Source organism: Gordionus sp. m RMFG-2023, chromosome 5 (genome assembly GCF_954871325.1).
Source record: "Gordionus sp. m RMFG-2023 chromosome 5, tfGorSpeb1-WG-v2, whole genome shotgun sequence".
In the NCBI taxonomy this organism is placed as follows: Eukaryota; Metazoa; Nematomorpha; class Gordioida; order Chordodea; family Parachordodidae; genus Gordionus; species Gordionus sp. m RMFG-2023.
Window position 1 is genome coordinate 15,446,097 of NC_088779.1, and position 27,237 is coordinate 15,473,333.

The 27,237-nt window shown below is 25.1% G+C and overlaps 2 protein-coding genes across 5 annotated transcripts in view; one reads left to right on the forward strand and one right to left on the reverse strand.

Annotated features, from left to right (window-relative positions):
- Positions 1-26,136, forward strand: LOC135930540 (S-phase kinase-associated protein 2-like). Of its 3 annotated transcripts, none has more exons than XM_065467350.1 (11): positions 1-167; positions 13,134-13,253; positions 13,295-13,409; positions 13,454-13,562; positions 13,603-13,723; positions 13,763-13,818; positions 18,702-18,836; positions 18,878-18,973; positions 19,015-19,142; positions 19,178-19,340; positions 22,008-23,333. In XM_065467350.1, the coding sequence occupies exons 2-11, from the start codon at positions 13,239-13,241 to the stop codon at positions 22,174-22,176; spliced, it is 1,107 nt and encodes a 368-aa protein (XP_065323422.1). In that variant the 5' UTR covers positions 1-167; positions 13,134-13,238; the 3' UTR covers positions 22,177-23,333. The 3 variants fall into 3 exon arrangements, with proteins under 3 accessions (XP_065323422.1, XP_065323421.1, XP_065323420.1); XM_065467349.1 differs by lacking the exon at positions 22,008-23,333 and adding an exon at positions 25,816-26,136 and having other exon boundaries at positions 6-167; positions 19,187-19,340; XM_065467348.1 differs by lacking the exon at positions 22,008-23,333 and adding an exon at positions 25,816-26,135 and having other exon boundaries at positions 8-167.
- LOC135929985 (cysteine-rich venom protein pseudechetoxin-like) overlaps positions 1-27,237 on the reverse strand; it is a 73,680-nt gene that overhangs the window by 594 nt on the left and 45,849 nt on the right. The gene's annotated exons all lie outside the window — the stretch shown is intronic.

A 27,237-nucleotide genomic window follows, 5' to 3' on the forward strand; every position in this document is an offset into this window, starting at 1 on the left:
TTTTAAAATATAAAATTAACTAATTAAAATATACAATAAATGATTAATATAACATAAATATAAACATTATTTTTTATATATTTTTTTAACTCCTTCGACAGATAGGTATAGATTACACAGATAATTTTTGATCTCTCAGCATTGAACCTTTTAATAATGACTTATAGGTAGTGTTGTTAAAACGCCACGAGTCGCGACCCCGACCCAAAGCTCGGGTCGTTTTATTCGACTCCGACTCAATGTTTGGGTCGTTTTTTTCGACTTCGACCCAAAATATGGGTCGTTTTTTTCGACTCCGACCCAAGTCCAAGCCAAAAAAAACGACCTCGACCCAAAATATGGGTCGTTTTTTACGACTCCGACTAAAAATTTGGGTCGTTTTTTTCGACTTCGACCCAAAATATGGGTCGTTTTTTACGACTCCGACTAAAAATTTGGGTCGTTTTTTTCGACTTCGACCCAAAATATGGGTCGTTTTTTACGACTCAAACTTGAAGTTTGGGTCATATTTTTTCGACTCAAACTTGAAGTTTGGGTCGTATTTTTCGACTCAAACTTGAAGTTTGGGTCGTATTTTTCGACTCAAACTTGAAGTTTGGGTCGTATTTTCGACTCCAACTCAAAGTTTGGGTCGTTTTTCTGACTCAGACTCAAACATCGGGTCGTTTTATTCAATCCGACCCAAAATATGGATCTTTTTTTTTAAAGTCGACTTAAAGTTAGGGTTGCTTTTTTTCACCCTTAACCCAATATCTAGATCATTTTTTTTGACCAAAAGTCAAATAACATTTAGTATATATTAATATTATAGGCGGGAAAGTTACTTAAAGCTTCTTTAAATTATAATACTCTGGATTAACTATTCATCATAGTTATTTTTTTAAATTTTTAAGTGAAAATGCACCATAGAAAAGAGCCATTTGTTATGATGGTTATTTTTGAACTTTTTTAAATGAAATAGATAAAAATATATATTGTAGACATGTTAAATCAAAATTTCAGTGAAGATGTACCATAGATAAGTGACAATTGTCATAATCGCCATTTTTGAGCCTTTTTGAGTTTTTTTAAAGGAAATAGCTAAAAATATATATTCTAAACATGTTAAATTAAAAATTCAGTGAGGATGTATCATAGATAGGTGACAATTGTCATAATCGCTATTTTTGAACTTTTTCAAATTTTTTTAAAGGAAATAGCTAAAAATATATATTCTAAACATGTTAAATTAAAAATTCAGTGAGGATGTATCATAGGTAGGTGACAATTGTCATAATCGTTATTTTTGAACTTTTTTCAATTTTTTTAAAGGAAATAGCTAAAAATATATATTCTAAACATGTTAAATTAAAAATTCAGTGAGGATGTATCATAGATAGGTGGCAATTGTCATAATCGCTATTTTTGAACTTTTTCAAATTTTTTTAAAGGAAATAGCTAAAAATATATATTCTAAACATGTTAAATTAAAAATTCAGTGAGGATGTATCATAGGTAGGTGACAATTGTCATAATCGTTATTTTTGAACTTTTTTCAATTTTTTTAAAGGAAATATCTAAAAATATATATTCTAAACATGTTAAATTAAAAATTCAGTGAGGAAGTATCATATATAGGTGACAATTGTCATAATCGCTATTTTTGAAATTTTTCAAATTTTTTTAAAGGAAATATCTAAAAATATATATTCTAAACATGTTAAATTAAAAATTCAGTGATGATGTATCATAGATAGGTGACAATTGTCATAATCGCTATTTTTGAACTTTTTCAAATTTTTTTAAAGGAAATAGCTAAAATTATATATTTTAAACATGTTAAATTAAAAATTCAGTGATGATGTTTCATAGGTAGGTGACAATTGTCATAATCGCTATTTTTGAATTTTTTCAAATTTTTTTAAAGGAAATAGCTAAAAATATATATTCTAAACATGTTAAATTCAAAATTCAGTGAGGATGTATCATATATAGGTGACAATTGTCATAATCGCTATTTTTGAACTTTTTCAAATTTTTTTAAAGGAAATATCTAAAAATATATATTCTAAACATGTTAAATTAAAAATTCAGTGAAGATATATCATAGATAGGTGACAATTGTCATAATCGCTATTTTTGAACTTTTTCAAATTTTTTTAAAGGAAATATCTAAAAATATATATTCTAAACATGTTAAATAAAAAATTCAGTGATGATGTATTATAGATAGGTGACAATTGTCATAATCGCTATTTTTGAACTTTTTCAAATTTTTTTAAAGGAAATAGCTAAAATTATATATTTTAAACATGTTAAATTAAAAATTCAGTGATGATGTTTCATAGGTAGGTGACAATTGTCATAATCGCTATTTTTGAACTTTTTCAAATTTTTTTAAAGGAAATAGCTAAAAATATATATTCTAAACATGTTAAATTAAAAATTCAGTGAGGATGTATCATATATAGGTGACAATTGTCATAATCGCTATTTTTGAACTTTTTCAAATTTTTTTAAAGGAAATATCTAAAAATATATATTCTAAACATGTTAAATTAAAAATTCAGTGAAGATTTATCATAGATAGGTGACAATTGTCATAATCGCTATTTTTGAACTTTTTCAAATTTTTTTAAAGGAAATATCTGAAAATATATATACTAAACATGTTAAATTAAAGATTCAGTGATGATATATCATAGATAGGTGACAATTGTCATAATCGCTATTTTTGAACTTTTTCAAATTTTTTTAAAGGAAATAGCTAAAATTATATATTCTAAACATGTTAAATTAAAAATTCAGTGAGGATGTATCATAGATAGGTAACAATTGTCTTAATTGCTATTTTTGAACTTTTTCAAATTTTTTGAAAGGAAATAGCTAAAAATATATATTCTAAACATGTTAAATTAAAAATTTAAGAGGATGTATCATAGATAGGTGACAATTGTCATAATCGTTATTTTTAAACTTTTTCCAATTTTTTTAAAGCAAATAACTAAAAATATATATCCTAAACATGTTAAATTAAAATATCAGTGAGGAAGTATCATAGATAAGGGACAAAAAATGTTATTATATATACGAGTAGTAAGGTACATAATAATTTTTGAGTGATAAAATGAGATGCTAATATATTTCTTGTAATTTTAATTTATAAAAAAATTCTTAAATATGTTATTGTCATAGACTGGGTCAGAAAATCAACTATCACATAAACTCATCTATGTTTTATTCATATTATATTTTTAAGTTTAAGGATATTAAAATATTTCCTCTTTGAAGTTTCTAGTTAGGATAAAATTTACTTGGCACATCTTACAATGATATTTATACCTTGTTTTTTTTCGAGAATAAATTTTATGCGATATTTCATGAAGGAAATTACATATCATTGTACAGAGAAATAACTTTGTATATATTATCTGCACCAATATCTTTTATATCAATCTCTATCGATGACATTTTAAATTATATTGGAAAACTAGATTGTGTAGATTTATAATTATTAATTTAAAGGATTAAGATTTTGGAATTAATTATAAATATATCTTAATAATTTTTATATGCATTTAATATTTAAAATCTCTCGTTATAAGCCTATTTAGCAAGAAAAATATTGACTAATCCTGAAATTACGATAATAGATATCTATACCTTTATATAATCTATGAGAAAAATTGCTCTCATAATATTCTTCTTAATAAAATAGTGAATAATTAACGCCTGAAAAAAAGTATAGCGCTTTATAACATGGTTCAAAGTTAATCCCAGTATCAATTTTAATTTTTAATTTTTCTCAAGTGTTCAAAATTCTAAATCTTAATATCAAAAACTATTTTAGTTATCAATTTAAGTCAAATAATATTAAAACACTAATATTCTCCAGTATTCATAAAAAACAACAGCCTGAAACAAGAATACTAAGCTCAAATCATCTTAAATATTTGATACATTTATAGTTTAAATATTTTTATTTAAATTATATATATTTATTAATGTACAAAAAATTTAATTTAACAATATATATAGATATAAAAATTATGTATAAAATTTATTATTCATGATATTGATATCCCATGAATCAAACATAAACACTGTTTAAGTGTTTCGGAGGCCATGCGATTTCTTTTCTTTGTTACGGTGTCCACCCCTCTTGAGAAGACACGCTCGCTCTCAACGGATGTACTTTGCTGCGACAAAAAATCTTTAGCCATCATGCAAAGGTACGGAAAACGCTCAGAATTACAGCTCCACCAATCCAACACTGTAGTCGTTGCTGAGACTACTGGATCAGCTAGGTATTCGGCGATCTCGTTCACCATTGGAACTAACGAGGCTTTCCTAAAAATATAAAATAAATTATTAAAATTAAATATATCAACTTTGAGAAAATTTAAAATAGTTATAGAATATTAAATATATACCTTCTCAGACTATTTAAGATAGTTATTGACATCATTTCACAATTATCGTCTTTTTCTGATATTTCTGGCGATATATTACACCGGTATTTACCATATAAAGCAATCAATTTTTCATAATAACATTCTTTGTTCATCCATAAAGGTATGAATGTTTTCTTGATACGTGGATCAAGAAAACTACACACATATATTTCGAAATTGTCCATAATATTGATATATTTTTGGCATTTAGCCAACATAGATCTAGACGATTCTACTATAACATTATTATTACTGGTTTCAATACTTGTTACCAGTAATATTTGAATCGTATCTAAATATAGTGCATACATCCCTATTGTAGATGTATTCGTGCTTATCTCGCACGTTATTTTATAAAAAGGATATAAAAAATCCTCTATATCTTTTAACATTCTACTCTCATCTGTATTAATGTAAAAATTTTCATTGATACATCTTTTCCCCATTTTAACAATAGTTTCTAAATTCTATAAATCAAACAGTAAAAAAATTAAATATTAATATTAATACCTTATTAATTTTACTAAGCATGAGATACTTTGAATTCCACCTAGTTGACACATCTAATGGAATTTTGCAATTACAAATATCAACAAAATCCTGCATCAAGGAAGGACTTTTATGAATTTTTTTCACCAACATCTCAACTTTTTCTAAATCTGTTGAGATTGTTGGCAGTCCTTCTTGTACAATCAAATTAATAATGTGGGCAAGACATCTAATTGTGTTAAAATTTTGGTTATATGTCTCACGAATTAAAGGAATTATGAGCTTTCCCGCCGAAAGCATGTTCGATCCATTATCATGGGTAATGGATGATATTTTATCTATTATTTTGTACTCTGTCATTATTGATAATAATAATTCTTTAATATCTTCACCCGTGTGAGGGTGGGCAAATTCCGTAATTGATAATAAGGCATTAGTTATATTCCATTTATCATTTATATAATGGACCGTTATGGCGCAATAACTTATTAAATTATTGCTGGTCCATATGTCTGTTGTTATTGCCATCTTATTTTTATAATTATGGAAGGAATTCATAATATTTGTTTTAGCCTCGTTATATATATTGTTTAAATATTTCATAGCAGTTTGCCTGCACCAAACTTTGGAGGTTTTGTTTAAATATGTAAAGATGTCTTTAAAATTTTTACTATCATACGTTCTAAATGAAATATTTTCATTGATGATATATTTGAGTATTAATTTATTTAAATGAAAATTATCGTCTGTTGTAAGTTTTCTTGCCCCTATAATAGAATCAGGCAAAGGTGGCGAATCATTGATTACTTCAGGATGTTTGGTTAGAAGATGTTTGCGCAAATTGGCTAAAATAAATTATATATATTATTAAATAAATTATATATATTATATATGTCGTATTGGGATATGGAATCATGTGAGATTCGGAATCCCAACGTTGGGAGATCTTGAATCCCCACGTTTTATTCGGGATCTTTTTGTTTAAAAATATTTAAAAAATATTCCGAATCCCCATGAATAAAAAATAAAATTATACTTTTTCTTCTCTTTTTTACGGCTGGCACCACATAATTAAAAGGCGAAAATAAGGGATTTAAAAAGGGAATTTAAAAAAAAGTAAATAGTATAAAATTAAGGCATATAATGAATGAAAAGGGATGAGGTTAAGACATTTTTGTTTTAGAAAATATTAAAAAATATATTTATAAAAAATCCGAATTATTGCAACAATTATTGAATGCAATATGGCATTTCATTGAACATTTAAGCAGGGATCCAAACATTTATAACTGTTCAGTATATAAAAAATTATAATGGTTTATTTTTCTGGATGTAATATTGAGTTAGCCGTTCTAAAAAATCAAATATGAATAAGGAAAAATACTATGTATCTTTAGGTTGAGACAAATAAGGTCAGACTCATTTAGAGATTGTTAAAACTTAATTATTTATAATAAAAATGTTTTTTTTTAAAAAAAGCTAAGGACCAATATATATTTTTATTTAGTTTTTATAATTTTTTTTTACATATTTTTATATAGTTTTAATATTTTAGTGTTTTGTCATATTTTTTTAAATTATAACAATATCAATATTATCAAAATAAAATTTTAAAAAATAAAACAAATAACAATGGCAATATTTTGAAGTTTTGGAAGCAGGAAAATTTATTTCCTTTTTTGAGAAAATTAGAGAGTAAAATTTTGTCAGCCCTGGCAAATTCGGCTTCTAGTGAAAGATTATTTTTCTGTAGCCAATCGCCTATTAGAGGAAAGGCGTACACAATTGAAATAAAAAAAATAGACATTCTTCTTTTTCTAAGTAAAAATTTGGATTTATAATATGTATTTATTTTTTGTTATTATGGATTATGGAATTAAAGAAATAAATAGAATAAATTCAATAAAGTGTAAAAAATTATAGCATTAAAAGTTTTGAAAAATTTAAAAACACCGTGAATTTTCGGGCGTGAAACAAAATATTGCCTTCGAGTATTTAATGATTTAAAGCATAAAAGTAATACAATATTAATTATCTCTAAAAAATAAAATTTTCTGGTGAAAATATAATTTAATTGTTTTTTTTAAAAAAAGATTCCGAATCCCCTTAAATATTTTTTTAAAAAAAATTTATTTTTGTTATAAATATCTGAATCAGGCGGTTCCAGCAACACAAATTTCTGTAGAAAGGGCTTTTTGTGTTATCGTCACTACGAATAAAAAGGAATCTATTTATACTTGAAAATATATAGCTTATATGTTCAAATAAATATTTAAAAATGAGTTATTTTGAATCTTATATATTTTTTTTATATATAATTCATAAATGCTTATAATAAAAATAAATTAAAAGATGGTGTTGCTTCAATAAAAAAAAATTTCTAACCGTAATGAACCTTTATAATTAGCTGAACCGAACGGAACCTTTATATAAATTCCTTCTCAAGCACCGTAACCAAAACGTAACCATTATAATTTTTTATATACTGAACCGTAACCAAACTGAACCGTTATAAATAACGGTTCGGGTCCCTGCTTAAATGTTGCAATAATTCGGATTTTTGTAAATATATTTTTTAAAACAAAAAAGTCTTAACCTCATCCCTTTTCATTCATTATATTTCTTAATTTTATACTATTTACTTTTTTTTAAAATTCTCTTATTAAATCCCTTATTTTGGTTTTTTAATTATATGGTGCCAGCCGCAAAAAAGAGCATGGGGATTCGGACTATTTTTTAAATATTTTTTTTTAAAATATAAAAAAAGATCCCGAATAAAACGTGGGGATTCAAGATCTTGAATCCCCACGTTGGGATTCCGAATCCCACATGATTCCCCAATACGACATATATATTATTAAATAAATCAAAAGAAACTATATTCTAAACCCTGCCTCCTTTCGATTATTCAAACATTTGAATGTTGATGCATAATGCACTAACTAATAAAAATTTTAATACTGATATATTGCCTATCATTAATGTTAAGCCCGATTTGATCGATTTTTAAAAAGACCTGAATAATATTATGTATTCAAGGAGATTTTGCTCATAGATGACAGATAGGTTTTTATTTTACCAAATCTCGAGGCTTACTTATTATTTTGCTAAAATCCTAATTTGGCCATTTTTAAGAAATCGAAAGGGGTCGGCAGAAAAGTGATTGATTTGACAATGACCATACAAAGAAGTATTAAATAATACTAAGAATTAATACCTATTTTGTTGTTAATAAGCTAAGTTACAATCAGAAATTAATAAATAAAATATATCAGAGGGCTAGATCGTATTTTAATTTTTTTATATATACCGCCGGGCTGGGCCTAAAATTATTTATAAAAAAATATCCGAACAGGGCCGGCCATATATATCAAATTAAATATTTAAAATCGCTTTTATTAGCTAAAAAATCTATTATAAATATAATATATTTTAAAAAAATCCGGGCCGGGCTAGCCGTATATTGTAAATTAAATATTTGTAATACCTATTATTAGCTATAAAAATCTATTATAAATAGAACTGTATTTATATTGATATAAAATTTATAAAAATATTATTTAAAAATATCCTAAATAAAAAAATATATGTATATTATTTTAAAAATAAAATAAATTAACCAATCACAAAAGAACAATAATATATCAAAAAAAAATAACATAAAAAACATTTAAAAAAATAACAAAAAAATTTAATATAAAAAGAAGTCCGAGTCAAAAAAACGACCCAAACTCTGGGTCGGGGTCGCGACGTTTGAACAACATAATAATGAGCCCCTCGAAAAAAATAGTAACCTAACTTAATATTCTAAATAATTAATATTAAGTATAAATTATTACCTTTTTTGAAAAATATAGCCAGGTTTATATATTGAATATATTTTCTATATTTTAATTAGGTTTAAAATAATAAAAAATTAGAGTAAAAAATAAAAAGATAGGTAAATTTAGCACTTAAATAAGATAAAATAGGCCATTATGAAGTAATAATTAAATCTTTATAAGCAAATATCGCAAAATTGAAAGAGCTGTACCGTCATAAAAATTAAAATTTTTTTAATTTAGTTTTTATTTTTTTATATATTGAAAATAAATAAGTTATTATTATCCACTTTTAGCTTAAAAATATTTAAAAACTGGAGGAAAGCAAAACAATTCTAGACCAACATTAAAATCCTAAAAACCCCGAAATATTTTATGTTTTTTTAAATATTAAAAAACATTACTGCCATAAGGAATAATTTCTTTTTAAATTTGAAAATTTAATTTAATGTAACTATATAAAAACAAAAATTTATTAAACTTGTAGCGGTAGTGGAACGATATATTTTTTCGCAATGATTGCATTTTTTGTGTGATTTATTTGGACTATAATTATAATTTGATTTAATATTGAAACTACTATTAATCGCAGAAGAATTTAAATCCTGTTCTATTAGTGAATCCGAAAAAGGCTCCATCTAAAATTATAAATATATTAAAATAAAGGTTATAATTGCATAAAATCGAAATAATATCATAAAGATTTATGGTTATTGATTAACTTGATTTTCTCTATCATCTTGAGTTGACCTTGCTGGCGTAGAACTTGAACTTTGAGACATCACACTAAGAAAAGTTTTATATAAAAATAATATTTAAGAAATGATTTAAATTGGACAACTTTTATTAATAAAATTTATGTTAATAATATTAAATTATAATTTTAAAAACAAAAAATGAATAAAATAAAAAAATTTAGATTTATACCCCTAAAAATAATAAAAAAAAATTTGGAAAGTTAAAAAAATGATTATTAATCATATCCCTATCCCTAACAATGAAGAAAAGAAAAAATCTCAACAAATTTGCCGTCTAGCTGGCACCACTAAAAGTAAAATAAAATATCTTTTATAATTTTAGAATTTAAATAGTCACTTCACTTCCATATGGAATTTTTAAACTAATAAAACAATAAATTTTTTAAATAAGTATTTGCGATTCCGGATGCATTTTTTCAATTAAAATATGAATTTTTTTAAATATAATTTAATAATTTAGGCGAGCCATATTTTTCATAAATGTAGTGTTAAGTCGAGTTTTTTTAAGTCGTACTGTAATTCTGAGCGTTTTCCGTACCTTTGCATGTTGGCTAAAGATTTTTTGTCGCAGCAAAGTACATCCGTTGAGAGCGAGCGTGTCTTCTCAAGAGGGGTGGACACCGTAACAAAGAAAAGAAATCGCATGGCCTCCGAAACACTTAAACAGTGTTTATGTTTGATTCATGGGATATCAATATCATGAATAATAAATTTTATACATAATTTTTATATCTATATATATTGTTAAATTAAATTTTTTGTACATTAATAAATATATATAATTTAAATAAAAATATTTAAACTATAAATGTATCAAATATTTAAGATGATTTGAGCTTAGTATTCTTGTTTCAGGCTGTTGTTTTTTATGAATACTGGAGAATATTAGTGTTTTAATATTATTTGACTAAATTGATAACTAAAATAGTTTTTGATATTAAGATTTAGAATTTTGAACACTTGAGAAAAATTACAAATTAAAATTGATACTGGGATTAACTTTGAACCATGTTATAAAGCGCTATACTTTTTTTCAGGCGTTAATTATTCACTATTTTATTAAGAAGAATATTATGAGAGCAATTTTTCTCATAGATTATATAAAGGTATAGATATCTATTATCGTAATTTCAGGATTAGTCAATATTTTTCTTGCTAAATAGGCTTATAACGAGAGATTTTAAATATTAAATGCATATAAAAATTATTAAGATATATTTATAATTAATTCCAAAATCTTAATCCTTTAAATTAATAATTATAAATCTACACAATCTAGTTTTCCAATATAATTTAAAATGTCATCGATAGAGATTGATATAAAAGATATTGGTGCAGATAATATATACAAAGTTATTTCTCTGTACAATGATATGTAATTTCCTTCATGAAATATCGCATAAAATTTATTCTCGAAAAAAAAACAAGGTATAAATATCATTGTAAGATGTGCCAAGTAAATTTTATCCTAACTAGAAACTTCAAAGAGGAAATATTTTAATATCCTTAAACTTAAAAATATAATATGAATAAAACATAGATGAGTTTATGTGATAGTTGATTTTCTGACCCAGTCTATGACAATAACATATTTAAGAATTTTTTTATAAATTAAAATTACAAGAAATATATTAGCATCTCATTTTATCACTCAAAAATTATTATGTACCTTACTACTCGTATATATAATAACATTTTTTGTCCCTTATCTATGATACTTCCTCACTGATATTTTAATTTAACATGTTTAGGATATATATTTTTAGTTATTTGCTTTAAAAAAATTGGAAAAAGTTTAAAAATAACGATTATGACAATTGTCACCTATCTATGATACATCCTCACTGAATTTTTAATTTAACATGTTTAGAATATATATTTTTAGCTATTTTCTTTAAAAAATGTTAAAAATAGCGATTATGAAAATTGTCACCTATCTATGATACATCCTCTTAAATTTTTAATTTAACATGTTTAGAATATATATTTTTAGCTATTTCCTTTCAAAAAATTTGAAAAAGTTCAAAAATAGCAATTATGACAATTGTTACCTATCTATGATACATCCTCACTGAATTTTTAATTTAACATGTTTAGAATATATAATTTTAGCTATTTCCTTTAAAAAATTTGAAAAAGTTCAAAAATAGCGATTATGACAATTGTCACCTATCTATGATATATCATCACTGAATCTTTAATTTAACATGTTTAGTATATATATTTTCAGATATTTCCTTTAAAAAAATTTGAAAAAGTTCAAAAATAGCGATTATGACAATTGTCACCTATCTATGATATATCTTCACTGAATTTTTAATTTAACATGTTTAGAATATATATTTTTAGATATTTCCTTTAAAAAAATTTGAAAAAGTTCAAAAATAGCGATTATGACAATTGTCACCTATATATGATACATCCTCACTGAATTTTGAATTTAACATGTTTAGAATATATATTTTTAGCTATTTCCTTTAAAAAAATTTGAAAAAGTATAAAAATAGCGATTATGACAATTGTCACCTATATATGATACATCCTCACTGAATTTTTAATTTAACATGTTTAGAATATATATTTTTAGCTATTTCCTTTAAAAAAATTTGAAAAAGTTCAAAAATAGCGATTATGACAATTGTCACCTATATATGATATATCCTGACTGAATTTTTAATTCAACATGTTTAGAATATATATTTTTAGCAATTTGCTTTAAAAAAACTCAAAAAAGTTCAAAAATGGCGATTATGACAATTGTCACTTATTTATGGTACATCTTCACTGAAATTTTGATTTAACATGTCTACAATATATATTTTCATCTATTTCATTTAAAAAAGTTCAAAAATAACCATCATAACAAATGGCTCTTTTCTATGGTGCATCTTCACTTAAAAATTTTAAAAAATAACTATGATGAATAGTTAATCCAGAGCATTATAATTTAAAGAAGCTTTAAGTAACTTTCCCGCCTATAATATTAATATATACTAAATGTTATTTGACTTTTGGTCGAAAAAAATGATCTAGAATTGGGTTAGGGGTGAAAAAAAGCAACCCTAACTTTAAGTCGTCTTTAAAAAAAAGATCCATATTTTGGGTCGGATTGAATAAAACGACCCGATGTTTGAGTCTGAGTCAGAAAAACGACCCAAACTTTGAGTTGGAGTCGAAAAATACGACCCAAACTTCAAGTTTGAGTCAAAAAATACGACCCAAACTTCAAGTTTGAGTCAAAAAATACGACCCAAACTTCAAGTTTTAGTCGAAAAATACGACCCAAACTTCAAGTTTGAGTCGAAAAATATGACCCAAACTTCAAGTTTGAGTCGAAAAATACGACCCAAATTTCAAGTTTGAGTCGAAAAATACAACCCAAATTTTGAGTCGGAGTCGTAAAAAACGACCCATATTTTGGGTCGAGGTCGTTTTTTTCGGCTTGGACTTGGGTCGGAGTCGAAAAAAACGACCCATATTTTGGGTCGAAGTCGTTTTTTTCGGCTTGAACTCGGGTTGAAGTCGTAAAAAACGACCAAAACTTTGAGTTAGAGTCGAAAAAAACGACCCAAAATTTGGGTGAGCTGCGTTCGAGCCGACTCGGCTAAGCCGATTAACAACACTACTTATAGGTGCCGAAAAGTTGTGTAGCAACATAACTTCGGTTATCCTCCTATTTAATTCGATACTCTGACGCAAATCTCTACCCGCTGAAATTTAAATACATTGAGACTTTCATGATGAGTTTAAAAGTTATACAATTTCTTATTACAAAATTCAATCTATTATTCAGTGTTTATCTGATGATATAAAACAAGAATTGACATTATCACCTCCTTGGCAGAAGGAAGATTTTATACTACATACTAAATTTAAACTTAAATCTTTAAATAATGAAGAAAAAGAAAGTTAATATTAGAAATCTTGCACAAATATATCTATCAATTTGTAGATAATTGGAACAAATTATCAGATGAAATTATTATAGCTATATTTAATTGGCTTCCTAAAACATTTTTATGCAAAATATCTTTAGTTTGTCACAGATTTTATATCTTAAGGTTTATTATACTTTATATATAAATAAAAAAAATGTTTTAGTCATGATGAGAGCCTATGGCAGTCAATTGATTTAAGTAATAAAAAATTGTCAATATCTACTATTATACATTTAATTCATGTGGGATTGAAAATTATTAAATTATCACATACTGAAATAACAGTAATATTAAATTAAATTCATATGATAATGAAGATTTAGGAAAAAATTGATTACTTACCACTATTAAATCAAGAAATATTTGTAAACACAAACAAGTAATTCATTTTTAAGTATATTTTATTATAATCATTGATACTGATCAAAGCTTAAAACAATTTGTCTAAAATTTATAAAAATTCATTAGCCATAATAAAACTTATAGAGTTGCCCCCCCCCCCCCAACAAAGATAATGTCCAAAAAGCTGACCAACATTCAAATATTAGAAATATGTTTTAGGCAATATATATATAAACAGGGATCTTTCCAGATAAAAAAATTCATTTTTAGATTTTGAATATCTTTTTACCCTATTTGTATATTTCTTTAAATAAAATATTATGTTATTTGATTATTCTGAAAATAATTTGCAAAAATCTTGTTTATAGCCTATGACTATTTAAATTATTTACTCATAAATTTTATAAAGTTAAGTAGTAAATTATGTATCTATAAAGTATTCCAGAGTTAATATAAATTTGGTCAAAAACAACTAACTAGCTTGGTATTAAAATTATCCATTGGAATTTAAAATTTTAATTATCTAAAAAGTTATAATTATTTAAACTTTATAAAAAATTTTTTTTATAATGTTAATTTATTTATGAAGCAAACAGGAATTATGCAAATGAATATACAAATAAACATGTTTAAATTTAACTATTGTTCATTTTTAGGAACCCAATTATGTTTTTCTTAAAATTATTTTAAAATTTTTTAAATTCTTTTTACAACTATGTATTTAATAAAAAACGATTAAAAATTACCTTTATTTAATTGTGAAAGAATCAGAAATTTTCCTATCTTATAATAAGTGTTTATATTTAAGACTTTAGAGTTATCAGTATTCAACATTCACATTTGTAACATATAAAAAGAAAAAATAGTATGATAAAATTTATAATATTAAAGCTTTTACCAAAAAAGTAGGCATCAGATATTTCCAAAACTGGGAAAGATGCAGGATTTTTAAACATTAGACATACAATTTTTAAAGATATTATCTATATTTGGGGGTAATTTATAAATTTTGTGAACAGTAGTAGGGATTAAAGATCACCATTAAAGGAAAATATTTTGTAGATAGGGTATAAACTTTCAAAGATCATGATATCTGAATTTTTTTTAAAATGCCGATTTTTTGTTTATAAATTTTGTGAGTAGTGTTGGGATTAAAGATCTCCAATCTGGGAAAACATGCAGAGTATAACATTTGCTCAAAAATAAAAAAAAAATTAAAATAAGAATCTGAAATTTTTTGAGAATGCTCAAACTGAATTTATGATCAAATTTTATCTATAATTCCAAATTGTAAAAAATCTTTTAAGTATAAATCATTTATGATTTATATATATTAAAATATTTCTTGATGAAATCAAGGAGCATATAAAATAAAATATGAGCACATAATAGTAATTTAATAGTAGAGAATTCTCAAACAGGATCCAGCTTTCAAGAGCCCAAGAATTATGCTCAACATCTTCAAAAGATATTTTGTCTAAATTTATAAGTAAATATTTTAAAAATCTGTAATTTGAAGACAATAAAATACAACTTTTGTGATAGCAATTTTTAAATTTTCCATCTATTTTTATCAATAAAATTTAACGATTTAAAATATTTAACAACCAGTAGTTATCTTCATTTATGGTAGTTGAAATTTTAAAAAAATCAATACATTTAAAAATACAAGGATTTCTTATTCATCTACCATAATGTATAATAAATATGAGCACATAATAGTAATTTAATAGTAGAGAATTCTCAAACAGGATCCAGCTTTCAAGAGCCCAAGAATTATGCTCAACATCTTCAAAAGATATTTTGTCTAAATTTATAAGTAAATATTTTAAAAATCTGTAATTTGAAGACAATAAAATACAACTTTTGGTGATAGCAATTTTTAAATATTCCATCAGATGATTTTTATCAATAAAATTTAATGATTTAAAATATTTAACAACCAGTAGTTATCTTCATTTATGGTAGTTGAAATTTTAAAAAAATCAATACATTTAAAAATACAAGGATTTCTTATTCATCTACCATAAAATATAATATTAATTACTACTCAATTTTATAAACTATTTCTAAAATTGAAAATAAATAGATAAAATACTTCATTCATGAGAACTCTGAAGGCTATTCAGATATTGTATTTAGTTTAGAGTTTGATACCAACTTATAGCATTGCACCTTTTCACAAAATGTGATAGCTTTATTATATAAAGGATGTATAATATTAAATTTTTCATATTATTTTTTGGAATGTTCTGGGAAAGTGCACAATACTTCCCTTGCTTCTATGTCTTCATCATTGGCAAATACCCTTTTTTTATGTTGCTGCCTATGCCATCGCAGGCACTTTTGCCATATGTCAGCAAAAAATAGCATTCTGTGTAAACACCAATCGATTATGGTAACAAACATCAATGAAATTTTTCCTATTCTTATATTGCGCTGCTGAACCATCAGAAAATTAATGAATTTTTTCTGGTGGAGTGTCGATTTTTTTTAAAAAAGGGATCAAATGCAATTGAAATAAATCATGAATTAAGAATACATACTATGTTTGGTTGAGTCAGCCATAGCATAACTTAAAGTGTTTAGATTCTTTAAAAGGTTTGAGCATTTATATTTAAACATTATAAATAATTTTAAGAAAAAAATAATTATAGGGAAATATGTTTCATTAAATATATAACAAAAGTGGGTAAAGAAACAAAAATTTTATATTAATTTATGAACATAATGGACTTAAATAAAAGAAAGCAATTAAATAAGCTTAAACTTCATGTTTAAAAGTATTACAATGTTAGAAATTAAATTTATTTAAAAAATCACAAATTATTTTAAAAAATTGATCTTATAAAACTTTAATTTTAACTTAAAAAAGTGAAAGCAATTAATTGAGCTTAAAATCATCTTTAAATTATTAAAAGAGAAATTATTAGAAATTTAATTTAGTATGATTAAAAATCACAATTTTTTTGACCTTTTTCGAGAAAGATTAAGTATGATTTTTGATTAAATTTTGTAAAAATTGTGTTTTTTATGCATAAAATCTTTTATGATGATATTAAACATTTTAATCTTCGGTTCTTCAATTATCTTTGTTTTTCATATTAAGATATTATATATGAAAAAGTTTGGAATGCAATCTATTATGTAACCATTTATTTCGATAAAAATATGATATATACTATGAAATTTTATAATAACCGGTAAAAATTTTGACACAAATTTAAGACCCGTTAGATATATTTCTAGGCCAGGCCTGATAATTTTTTTTAATTTGCCTTGCTCAATAAGTATATTAGGTCATGAAGATTATACTGCAAAACTCAACCTGCAAACCCGTGGTGTAAATTATTAATTCTTATTTTCGAGGTAGGTCGGATATAAAAAATTTCGGATGGATCATGTTTGGAAATATATTGTTTTTATAAATTTAAATGGTGATATAAATAAATATAGTTTGAATTACATTTTACATAATTTCTTTTATTTTAGATTATTTCTTACAATATCCTAATTAATCAGTTGTACTTAATAAATTTAAATGTTGTTGCATGCAATTATAGGAGTTAGTAAAATCATGAGGAATAAAACCATTTAAGAGCTGAATAATATTTCAATAAATTATCACAACACTGTAATTTCTTTTAACAATAAGTAAGCCAATAAAAGGTGACTTAAATAATATAATTTCATGATATTAATGCTAGAAAATCTTATTATTTTTGTTAAAAATTTTAAACAAAAATGCATTATTTTATAAAGGAGAGCCATCTATTTTTGAAAAAAAAATCATTTTTTCGCAATAACTAAAAAACCCATGGCCTTCCCATTTAATTTACAAATAGTAAGTGAATAAAAAATATTAAATTCAAAGAAATTCGGAAAGCGAAACATCTGGACCTTTCAGGTGCAAAATCTATAAGATAAAGAAAACCACCTCAAAATTATTATTTTAAAATATAGTTTAATATTTACTAAGCCTTTAATACAAATGACACTGAATTATTTTTATATTTTTTAACTTATATTATTTTTCGAAAAAAAGTCATTTTCGGCATATTTGTTTTTCAAAATTAAAAAATCAGGCCGAAAAGTTATCGATTTGGTATAGAAGTAACCATATCTTACTTACATTAACCCTTCTTTGCTTACCAATTTTTAAATTTAAAGGGGGTCGAAAAATCTCATTTTCTTGCTCATTTAACAAATTTTTTGAAAATTGACTATGGTTAGGTTTTTCGAGCAGACTTCTAAAGATATGATGGGAAATATGCATGGAGGAGGATGAGGCTAAGAAATGTAATTCGATAGAAAATTATGATTAAGATGCGAGATAGCATCTTGAATAGTGATAAGGGTAATTGCAAGGCGTATTCTTGGTAAATGATGAATGACAGAGTTTTATTTTAGAATTAATTCAGATTTAAAATGAAACAAAGCATAAAGGAATGACAAAAGACGTAAAAATAATAAGTTAATCAAAATTAACCTAACTAATGGTAGATGATCGAAGGAGTTATAACACCATTTCAAATAAAGATTGAGATTGACATTACAAAATTGTAACATTTACCAAGTTAAGTAGGAGAACATTTATCAAAAATCTGTGACATAGATTAAAATTATTTCTAGAATATTTAAATTCTAGCTATATTTTTCAGAAATTTGATGGCTACAAAGATTTTTCTAGCTGAATTTTTTTTAAAATATCCCAACTTCTATTAAAATTATACAAATGATGTTCGGTCAATGGGAGATCTTAGTGGATATAGTTTTTTAACCAGTTAGTCACTAGTTGCCGAAGATTAGATTAAACTGCATCACTTTTCCTTGCCTAAGAGATACATAATTAATCCTTGAAAACTTAACTAAATAATATATCACTATTTTAAATATAATTTGATAATTTCCTCATTATAGAATCAATAAAATAACACACTTGGATTTGAGCTTTAGTTCCATATCTTCCAAAATTTTAAACAATATATTAGAAAACCAAATTTCAATCACTCATTTAAGTTTAGAAGATCTAAAATTGGATGAAGAAATAACCAAGTTTACATTTTTTTAAATTACACATAGAATTTTAGATTTAGCTTGTACACGAAATATAATTTACAAATTTTGAACTTATCACGATGCCAAAATCTTAGTTTTAATATAATTCAACGAATTCTTTTAGCCTCTGATAGGTTAGATTTATTTCATATATAACATATGTTATATTTAATAGAATTGTTGAATTAAATTTGGCATGGACAAATTTAAACACAGAGGATTTACAAAACATTTGTCGATACTTACCAAAATCATTAATAAAATTAAATTTAAGCGGAAATAGAGAAACATTAAACGATGAAGGTTATTAATACATATTTTTTATATAAACTTTTTAGACATTAAAGTGATTACCGAAAATTGTATAAATATTCAAGAATTAGACCTGAGTGATTGCAATCAATTGTCGGATTCTTCCATAGTTTACATAACAAAAAATTTGCAAAATCTAAAAATTCTTGCTCTAAGTCGGTGTTATAAAATTGATCCTAATATTTTTTTGTAAGATATTATATATATATAATATTCATCAAAATGCGAATGAAATTTTGCCAAGAATCTCAATTTTTAAATTTTTGAAGGGGTATAGATCTAAATGTTAAATTTATATTGATATAAAATTGTCTGCTTGATTTTGCAAAAATATTACATATGGGCTAATATACCTGATTGATATGAACTAGTGTTAGTGCACGTGTATATATGAATGATATGAGATGACTATTATGATTAGATTATATTTCATTAATAAATTCTTTTCTGGCTACATTTGACTTAAACTAGGGTTTATAACAAGTTAACTATATAATAAAGTTATTTTAACATTGCCAATTTGGCTCTGTTCTGTAAAGAGGAGTCAGAAGTGTCCTTAATGAATTTAAATAACTAGGTCTATTATAACGTTCAAAAAAATATATTCTTGCTTGATTATTATAGACTTCTATCTCCTTGTCGAGATGGGCCGAAATATTATTCCCAGGGGTCCTTTCCACCCATTTACATAACCCAAAATATCAATTTTAAATGTTTTTTATGTAATATAGTTCTAACTTATTTTGATCGAATGTTGATATTATTATAGGGTTCTATAAATTTTACCAACCACAAACCATTATTTTGATATGATATCAAAATGGTAAAATATATAAAAATTCAAGCGAACTATAATGAAGACTAGAAAAAAGGTAGTTCTTGGGAATTTTATTCAGCTTTAGCTAAAATAATGAAGAATTATATTCCTAATGAATGAAGAAAGTATGGGTATAGAAAATTTAATTAATAGTGCTAAAATTATCCCCAAATACTAATATTTAAATAGTTATTGAAAAAATGGATTTATCATATTTAAGTTTATGATACGCCGCCGTTTATTGAACTCTCGTCGATACATTTCTTATATTCACCGCGTACGACCGGCGCATAAATTTTTTTTGCATTTTTTTAACCATTATTCATTTGGGTTATGCCGATTCACAAATTTTTTACCGATCCGATATTTTCCGATATTCGTTCAAAACCGATCTGATATTTATATTGATTTTTTTTACCATCAACCATTGAACCAAATGTAAAAACAATATTTTCTATGGAAATGCATTTAATTTAATATTTTTCTACAAATAAGACTAATATTATATTATAATAGCAGTGTTATTAAAGTTGCTTGCTGCTAATTTAGAAAAGCTAAGTAGCGCGCTAATCAACTTTCAATTTTATATAATAAATACACATAAAAATTAAAATATATTTATAATTAATTCTAAAATCATAATCTTTTTTAATTTAATTTAATTTTGAAATTTATATTTAGAAATATGCATTATATATCTAATCATCAAACACGACTAATAACTTCAACTTGAGAAAACATTTACAGGTATTATATCAAACAATCCTTAATCTTTAAAATATAATTTAAATCAAATCTGTATCCATAATAATTTTAGCGCTAGATGAGTTTATGTGAAAATAGAATTTATTGCTCAGTCCAAACATGGTATGTTTCAACTGGCCATAAGATATTATAAATTATTATCTTAATTATCTAGATGTTAGGAACTGCTATTGTTTACCCTAGTTTCAAGTTGAATTGGCCAAATATTAAATATATTAATTGAATAAATCCAACGGGAAACTTGATAGTATTTTTTATATAATATAAAAAGAATAATTGCTACATTACTGATTAAATATAACATATTTTCTAATTCTAGTTATTAAAATAAGGCGTTATATGATTCATTATCAAATTAAGGTCACAATTCTTATTTATTGACATACCAATTACTAGCTATAATATAAAATGGAGGCGGGGGGGAGGATTAAAAGAAATGTGATAAGTGGGCTTCCATTTTTCCATTCTATCTAATCCCCTCTTCTTTTCTTTACATCCTCTCAAGTTAGTTCCATTATCTATCTCCCTAAACTTCTTATTCGCAACTAGGAAATATTATTTGGACGCGGATGTCTAGCATGAATATGTATCGAATGAAGAGATTGAAATAAATGTGTCAAACATTGTATATTTAGAATAGTGGATGATTAATTTTAATACCTATATGAGATAAACAAATAAATAATATACACTTATGAAGAGTAATGAACTATGGTATTTTATATGAAACCTTTGCACACCAAAGATAAGATTTTATTAAAATAGAATAAATGTAATCAGATATTCCTTTTATAATTTTTTGACAACCCTTCTCTAGATTTAATACATACACCTAATATCTAATATATTTTTTTTAGTCGCGAAAGCGGCTGGCTATTAAATCTTAGCTATTAAAGAATCTTACAATATTTTTCTAAGCATCATTTCAACCTTTTTTAAATTTAAAAAATAAACTTTTATATATAAGTAATAATTAGGCCAAACTATAAGACTAATAATTGGAATAATAATCCTTGAAAAACGATTAATTAAAATATAAACATCTGCAAAAAGTATGATTGAATATAATTTAGAAATTTTATGCCAAAAATATCTAGTTTATAGATACATCGCTATTTAGTTTTTAAATATTAATCATATATTCACGATCATGTATATAAAATCGATTATATTATCATGAATTTAAGAATTTATTTGGCATAAATAAAATGGATCCCTTATAAGCTTTTTATTAGTTGGTAATCTTGTCGATATCAACTTGTATATTTTATTAGCCCTCTCATATCCAGGCATGCCATGTCTCCCCCCATCATTGGGAGACTCCCGCAATTTATAGTTTACACGCAGACATCTCTCCCGCAAAACTACCGCAATTGGAAATATCCCGCAAAAATCTACCGCAATTTTTTAATTTCTCCCGCAATTTTTTTAAAAGTATTTTAACGTTTTTAATATATAAATAATAATTTTGAGAGACATTAATTGATTATTTTTATATTTTAAAATAAATTTTAAATATTTATTCGAAAAACATGTCTAGTTTGTAAATATCTTTCTATCCTGTTTTATTTTTATCAAATAATAAATCTTTCATTCATATAAGTCAGTACAGGGGAGTATATATTGCAATACAAAAATATTCTCAAAAATAATAAATAATACAGATGCAACTACATTTGCGGAAATTGTATACATCTATCATGAAGTTCAACATTCACAGAGCTTCATCACAATGTGGGTCGAATCATTTTCTCATGATATTTAAAGACTCCAATATAAGTGCAAACCTTACTTGTGGCAGAACAAAAATGAGCAAGGCTATCACAAGTGTTTTAGTACCTGAATCCTAGAGGTCAATTCTAGACGATTTGAAAGATGGGCATCCATATGCAATTCTAACAGATGCATCTAATAAGGGAAATATAAAACATTTCCCCCTTCGCTATTTCAACAAGAATAAGAACATTTCAATAAAACTGTTGAAATTTTTTCCTCGGATAGTGAAAAATCCAACAATGTTGCTAGCCACATAATGGTAAATATAGCTGATTCAGGATTATTCAGCTTTCTGCGCTGATAATGCCTTTGTAAATTCTGGCAAAAACCAAAGTTACCGAATTGAGGCAGCATAATAATGAATTAAACCAATTGGCTGTATATACTACATAATTCTTGCAAGATGGCAATGAATGTACTATTTGTGAATGTCGAAATAATTGTGATGAAATGTTTTAACGAAGTTCATCAACTAAAAGAGTTAATGAATTAAAAGAGTTGGTGAAGTGGTCTGACTTGGAATGGTGTGAGTTGTTGCGATATATACCTATCAGGTGGTTGTCATTAATACCTGTCATCGATAGAATTTTAAAATTTTACAAACTTAAAAAAACTTATTAAATAGAGATTTTAAAAGCTGTAAAATTTTGAAAAATTTTTTCGAGTATGAAATGGCAGAAGCATATTTGGGATTCGTTTCACATGTAGGAAATCTACTTCATGCAGTTAATATTCAGTTGCAATCAGAATATTCTTTATAAAAAAGATTCATAAAATCATGCTACAGCTCTGTTCATCTCTACAGTTAAAAATTGATAATAAATTTTATGGCGCTATTGCTAAAAATATTATATTAAAATGTTCAAATAATACTCTAATTAATACATTTTTAAATGAAGCAGATATTTTTATTAAGACAATTTTAGAATATTTACAATCAAAATTTGTTTTAATAACTCTATTTACAAATGTATAAATATTATGACCTTGGATCAGAAATCATCAATTGATGGTTTTTATAATTAATAAATATATTAAAAATACCGAAAGACATTGATTTCTTGTTTGAGGAGAAATTCTCTATATTTTATGATTCGCCAAAATATTTAAAGTTAGATGGTCTAAAAGAAGAGGAGAAATGTGTAGAATTTTTTCGTAATAACGATAAATCCCCATGCTTGGAAAAAATATGCGAGTATTTCTTCTCCTTACCTCATTCTAATGCCTCATCCGAGCGCATTTTTAGCCTGATGAGGATTGCTTGGAAAAAGGAGAGAAATCGGATTGCTTTAACAACATTAGAGGCCGAGTTAATCATTAAACAAATATATAATATGTCATGCCAGTAATTTTATAAATATCTCAATTAGAGATCTGCAAAGTTAGGTCCGACCGTGCCCGGCCCGAACGGGCTTCGTTCGGGTTCGGGCCTAATTATATTTAAAATAATTGGATTCGGGCCGGGCCTAATATTTTTTTAAAAAATCAAACCGGGTCGGGTCGGATCTTGAAATTTTTTTTAAATATATCTAAATTTATCAATTTTATATTGAATTTTTTATGTAAAATAAAAATTTTTGATTTTATTTATTGAAACTAAACGCCATATAACATGCCTTTTTTTTGAGTAATTATAAAAATTAATTTCTATATTTAAATAAATTCTGGCCGGGCCGGTTAATTATCTTAAAAAATTCAGGTTCGGGCCGGGCTAGCAAAACTTTTTAAAAAGATTTCGGGCCGGGTCGGCATAACCATTTTAAAAAAATTTCGGGCCGGGCTTGAAAAATTAGGCCCGATGCAGATCACTAATCTCAATATCGACGGTAAACATTTAGTTCTATTATTTAAATCTCAAATAAAATATAATTAAGTTTTAGCAATGTCGCCATAAAATTTATTGTCAATTTTTAACTGTAAAGATGAACACATCTGCAGCATAATTTTGTGAATCTTTGTTAAGATTCTTCTGATTGCAACCACACATTAACAGCATGTAGTAGATTTCCTACATGTGAAATCATTCCTAAATATACCTTTTCCATTCATTGAAAAAAATTTTCAAAATATTAGGACAGCTTTTATAATTTTTTTAAAGGTTTATAAAATTTTAAAATTCTGATGGCTGGTATTAGGAACATATCGCAACCAACATTGTGCTGACTCAATTCTGTAAATACACTCTGTTTTTACCAAATTCACTGAGGCATTATCAGATCAGAAAGCTGACATGAAATTTATTGTTAATCTCGAATTTGCTATATTTACCATTATATTGTTAGCTATGTCTTTGGATTTTTCACTATTTGAGGGGAAAAAATTTAATAGTTTTATTGAAACGACCTTAATTTTATGAAATAGCGGATGATCAAGGGAAATATTTTAATATTTCCCTTATTAGATCATCTGTTCAAATTGCATATGTATGCCCATTTTTCAACTCGTCAAGAATTGACCTCCTGGATTTAGATCCTAAAACATGATAGCCTTGCTCATTTTTGTTCTACAAGTATAGTTTTCATTTATATTAAAGTCGTTAAATATTATGGGAAAATGATTCTTCCAACATTGTGATGATAAGTATATCTGTGAATGCTGTACTACAAGATAAGTGATTATAATTGTCGCAACTATAGTTTCATCTATATTATTTCTTATTTTTGGAGTACCTTATTATGTATTTAAAGTGATACGTGATAATTAAGCGCCTATTCCTATAATGTTATACACACACACGGTAGATTTCCAATTGCGATCGTTTTGTGAGACATTCGCATAAAATATATTTTTAATTGTAAAATTAAAATCGTTTTTTTATATAAAATTCTATCTTGTTTACATTCTTTTATATTTAAAAAAGATCATTGGTTTTTTAAAATATATTTTAATAAATCAAGATGTTATTTTATTTTGAAAAATAGTTACCGACTTTGTATTTATATAAACTAAATAAAAAATAATAGGCGGATAATTAAGTCAATCAAAAATATTTTTTTTAGCATTTTTATATTTCTACCGCAATTTTTATATTTCTCCCGCATAATACCAAATTTATCCCGCAATTTGAAAATTTTGACCTGGCAACCCTGCTCATATCTCAAGACAAGACATTTCTTTTATCCCATGAGGATTATATTCATGAATTTGTGGTAGATGTATCATCCAAAATAATTACCACTCCAAATTATTGACATTTTTAATATTTTTATCAAGTTGATCTCCAAAATATATTATCAATAATAATAAAATTTTAAAATGATTAGGATATTATTCGTATTATATCTTAAAAATATTCTATTCATTTAGACAACTCAAAGTTTTGACGAAATTGAAATATTTGGACATTTTTAATCTTCTAAATCAAACCGGTGTTCATCAATTAAAAGAAGCCCTTATCAAATTTGGACTCTGCATTGAAATAAATTACAATTATTTTTCAACTATTGCTCGACCTACAACTGGTATAAACAGAACTACTATTTGGAAAAAAAGAACTAGGGATTTAATATGTTAAATTTTATCCGTCAAATCAATTTGATATATTATTAATAACCTGTTTTATGAATTATTTTGATTGGTTATTAACTTTTTTATAACTATTTTACAAAATTTAAATAAAAAAGCTTTTTTTGCCAAATCGTTTAATCATATTTTGAGCATAAGTTTTTAAATTCGAATCATAATTTTTGAGATATTTATTTATGGCAAACTAGTTGCGATATGAGGATACCTTTTAATAATTTTTAAGACTGACATTTTTATTAATTTTTAAACCAATTGTCATCTGCAAGACCATTTATATGTCTTTTTCGCCAGTGTAATTTATTTTGAACTGCATACATTTACAATGTTTCTTTTGACATTAATTTGCTACCTTGAATATTTATGAAAATGGAAAAAATTTCAAAATACGATTTGAAAGATAATATATATATTTTGATAAATTTTTTGCAAAAACTATGAGACTTTAAATTTTTCATTCGAATCAGTAACATTCATTATCTAATATTCTCTTAAGTTTTTTAGAAATTCTGGCTCTAAGTCAACAAAATTAGTAGTCTCTTTAATTCAATGATTTATCATCTCTTATTGATTCCAATATTTTTTAGAAATATTTGTTATATAATTAGCTATTGAGTTGATATTATATTCCTATATCCGATACATTTTTTTATTGATCAGTATCGACAATATTAACGCCTAGGAACTATATTTTGATATATCGGCAGAGAAACATCGATCATTTTTATCTTAAATGATAGTTAATATTATTTTACCTAAATAAATTAAAAATAATTTAGATTTAAAACAAAATCTTGAAAATATTTTACCACAAAGAATTAAAATTTTGCCATTTTTAATAATTTCCCTAATATTAAACAATTATTTATAAAATATATTACTACCATTCTTTCCAGCACCCTAGTTCAACCCTTATTCAACGTTGCTAAAAAAATTTACTGATAAAAAGGAATGTGTTGGTAAAAGCTTTGAAAAGGTTTTATGCTAAAACCAAATAATAATATTTAGTATTAATGTTAATTTGTAAAGTAAATATTTTATTTATGCTATTTTTAATAGATGTATTTGTTAATTATTAACAATATATTTCCAAAAATGAATCGAAAAATATCTATGCTTTTTAGTATCAATTACCTTTATAGAATGCATTTACGAAAAATATAGTATCAATATCAACGGACTTTTAGCATTTATATTGGTACCAGC

What these genes read in the sequence shown, in the direction of transcription:
- LOC135930540 (XM_065467348.1), top strand. An exon ending in TATCACATACTGAAATAACA is followed by an intron (nt 13,724 to 13,762) that starts GTAATATTAAAT and finishes ATGAAGATTTAG; the next exon opens with GAAAAAATTGATTACTTACC. An exon ending in ATTCTTTTAGCCTCTGATAG is followed by an intron (nt 18,974 to 19,014) that starts GTTAGATTTATT and finishes TATATTTAATAG; the next exon opens with AATTGTTGAATTAAATTTGG.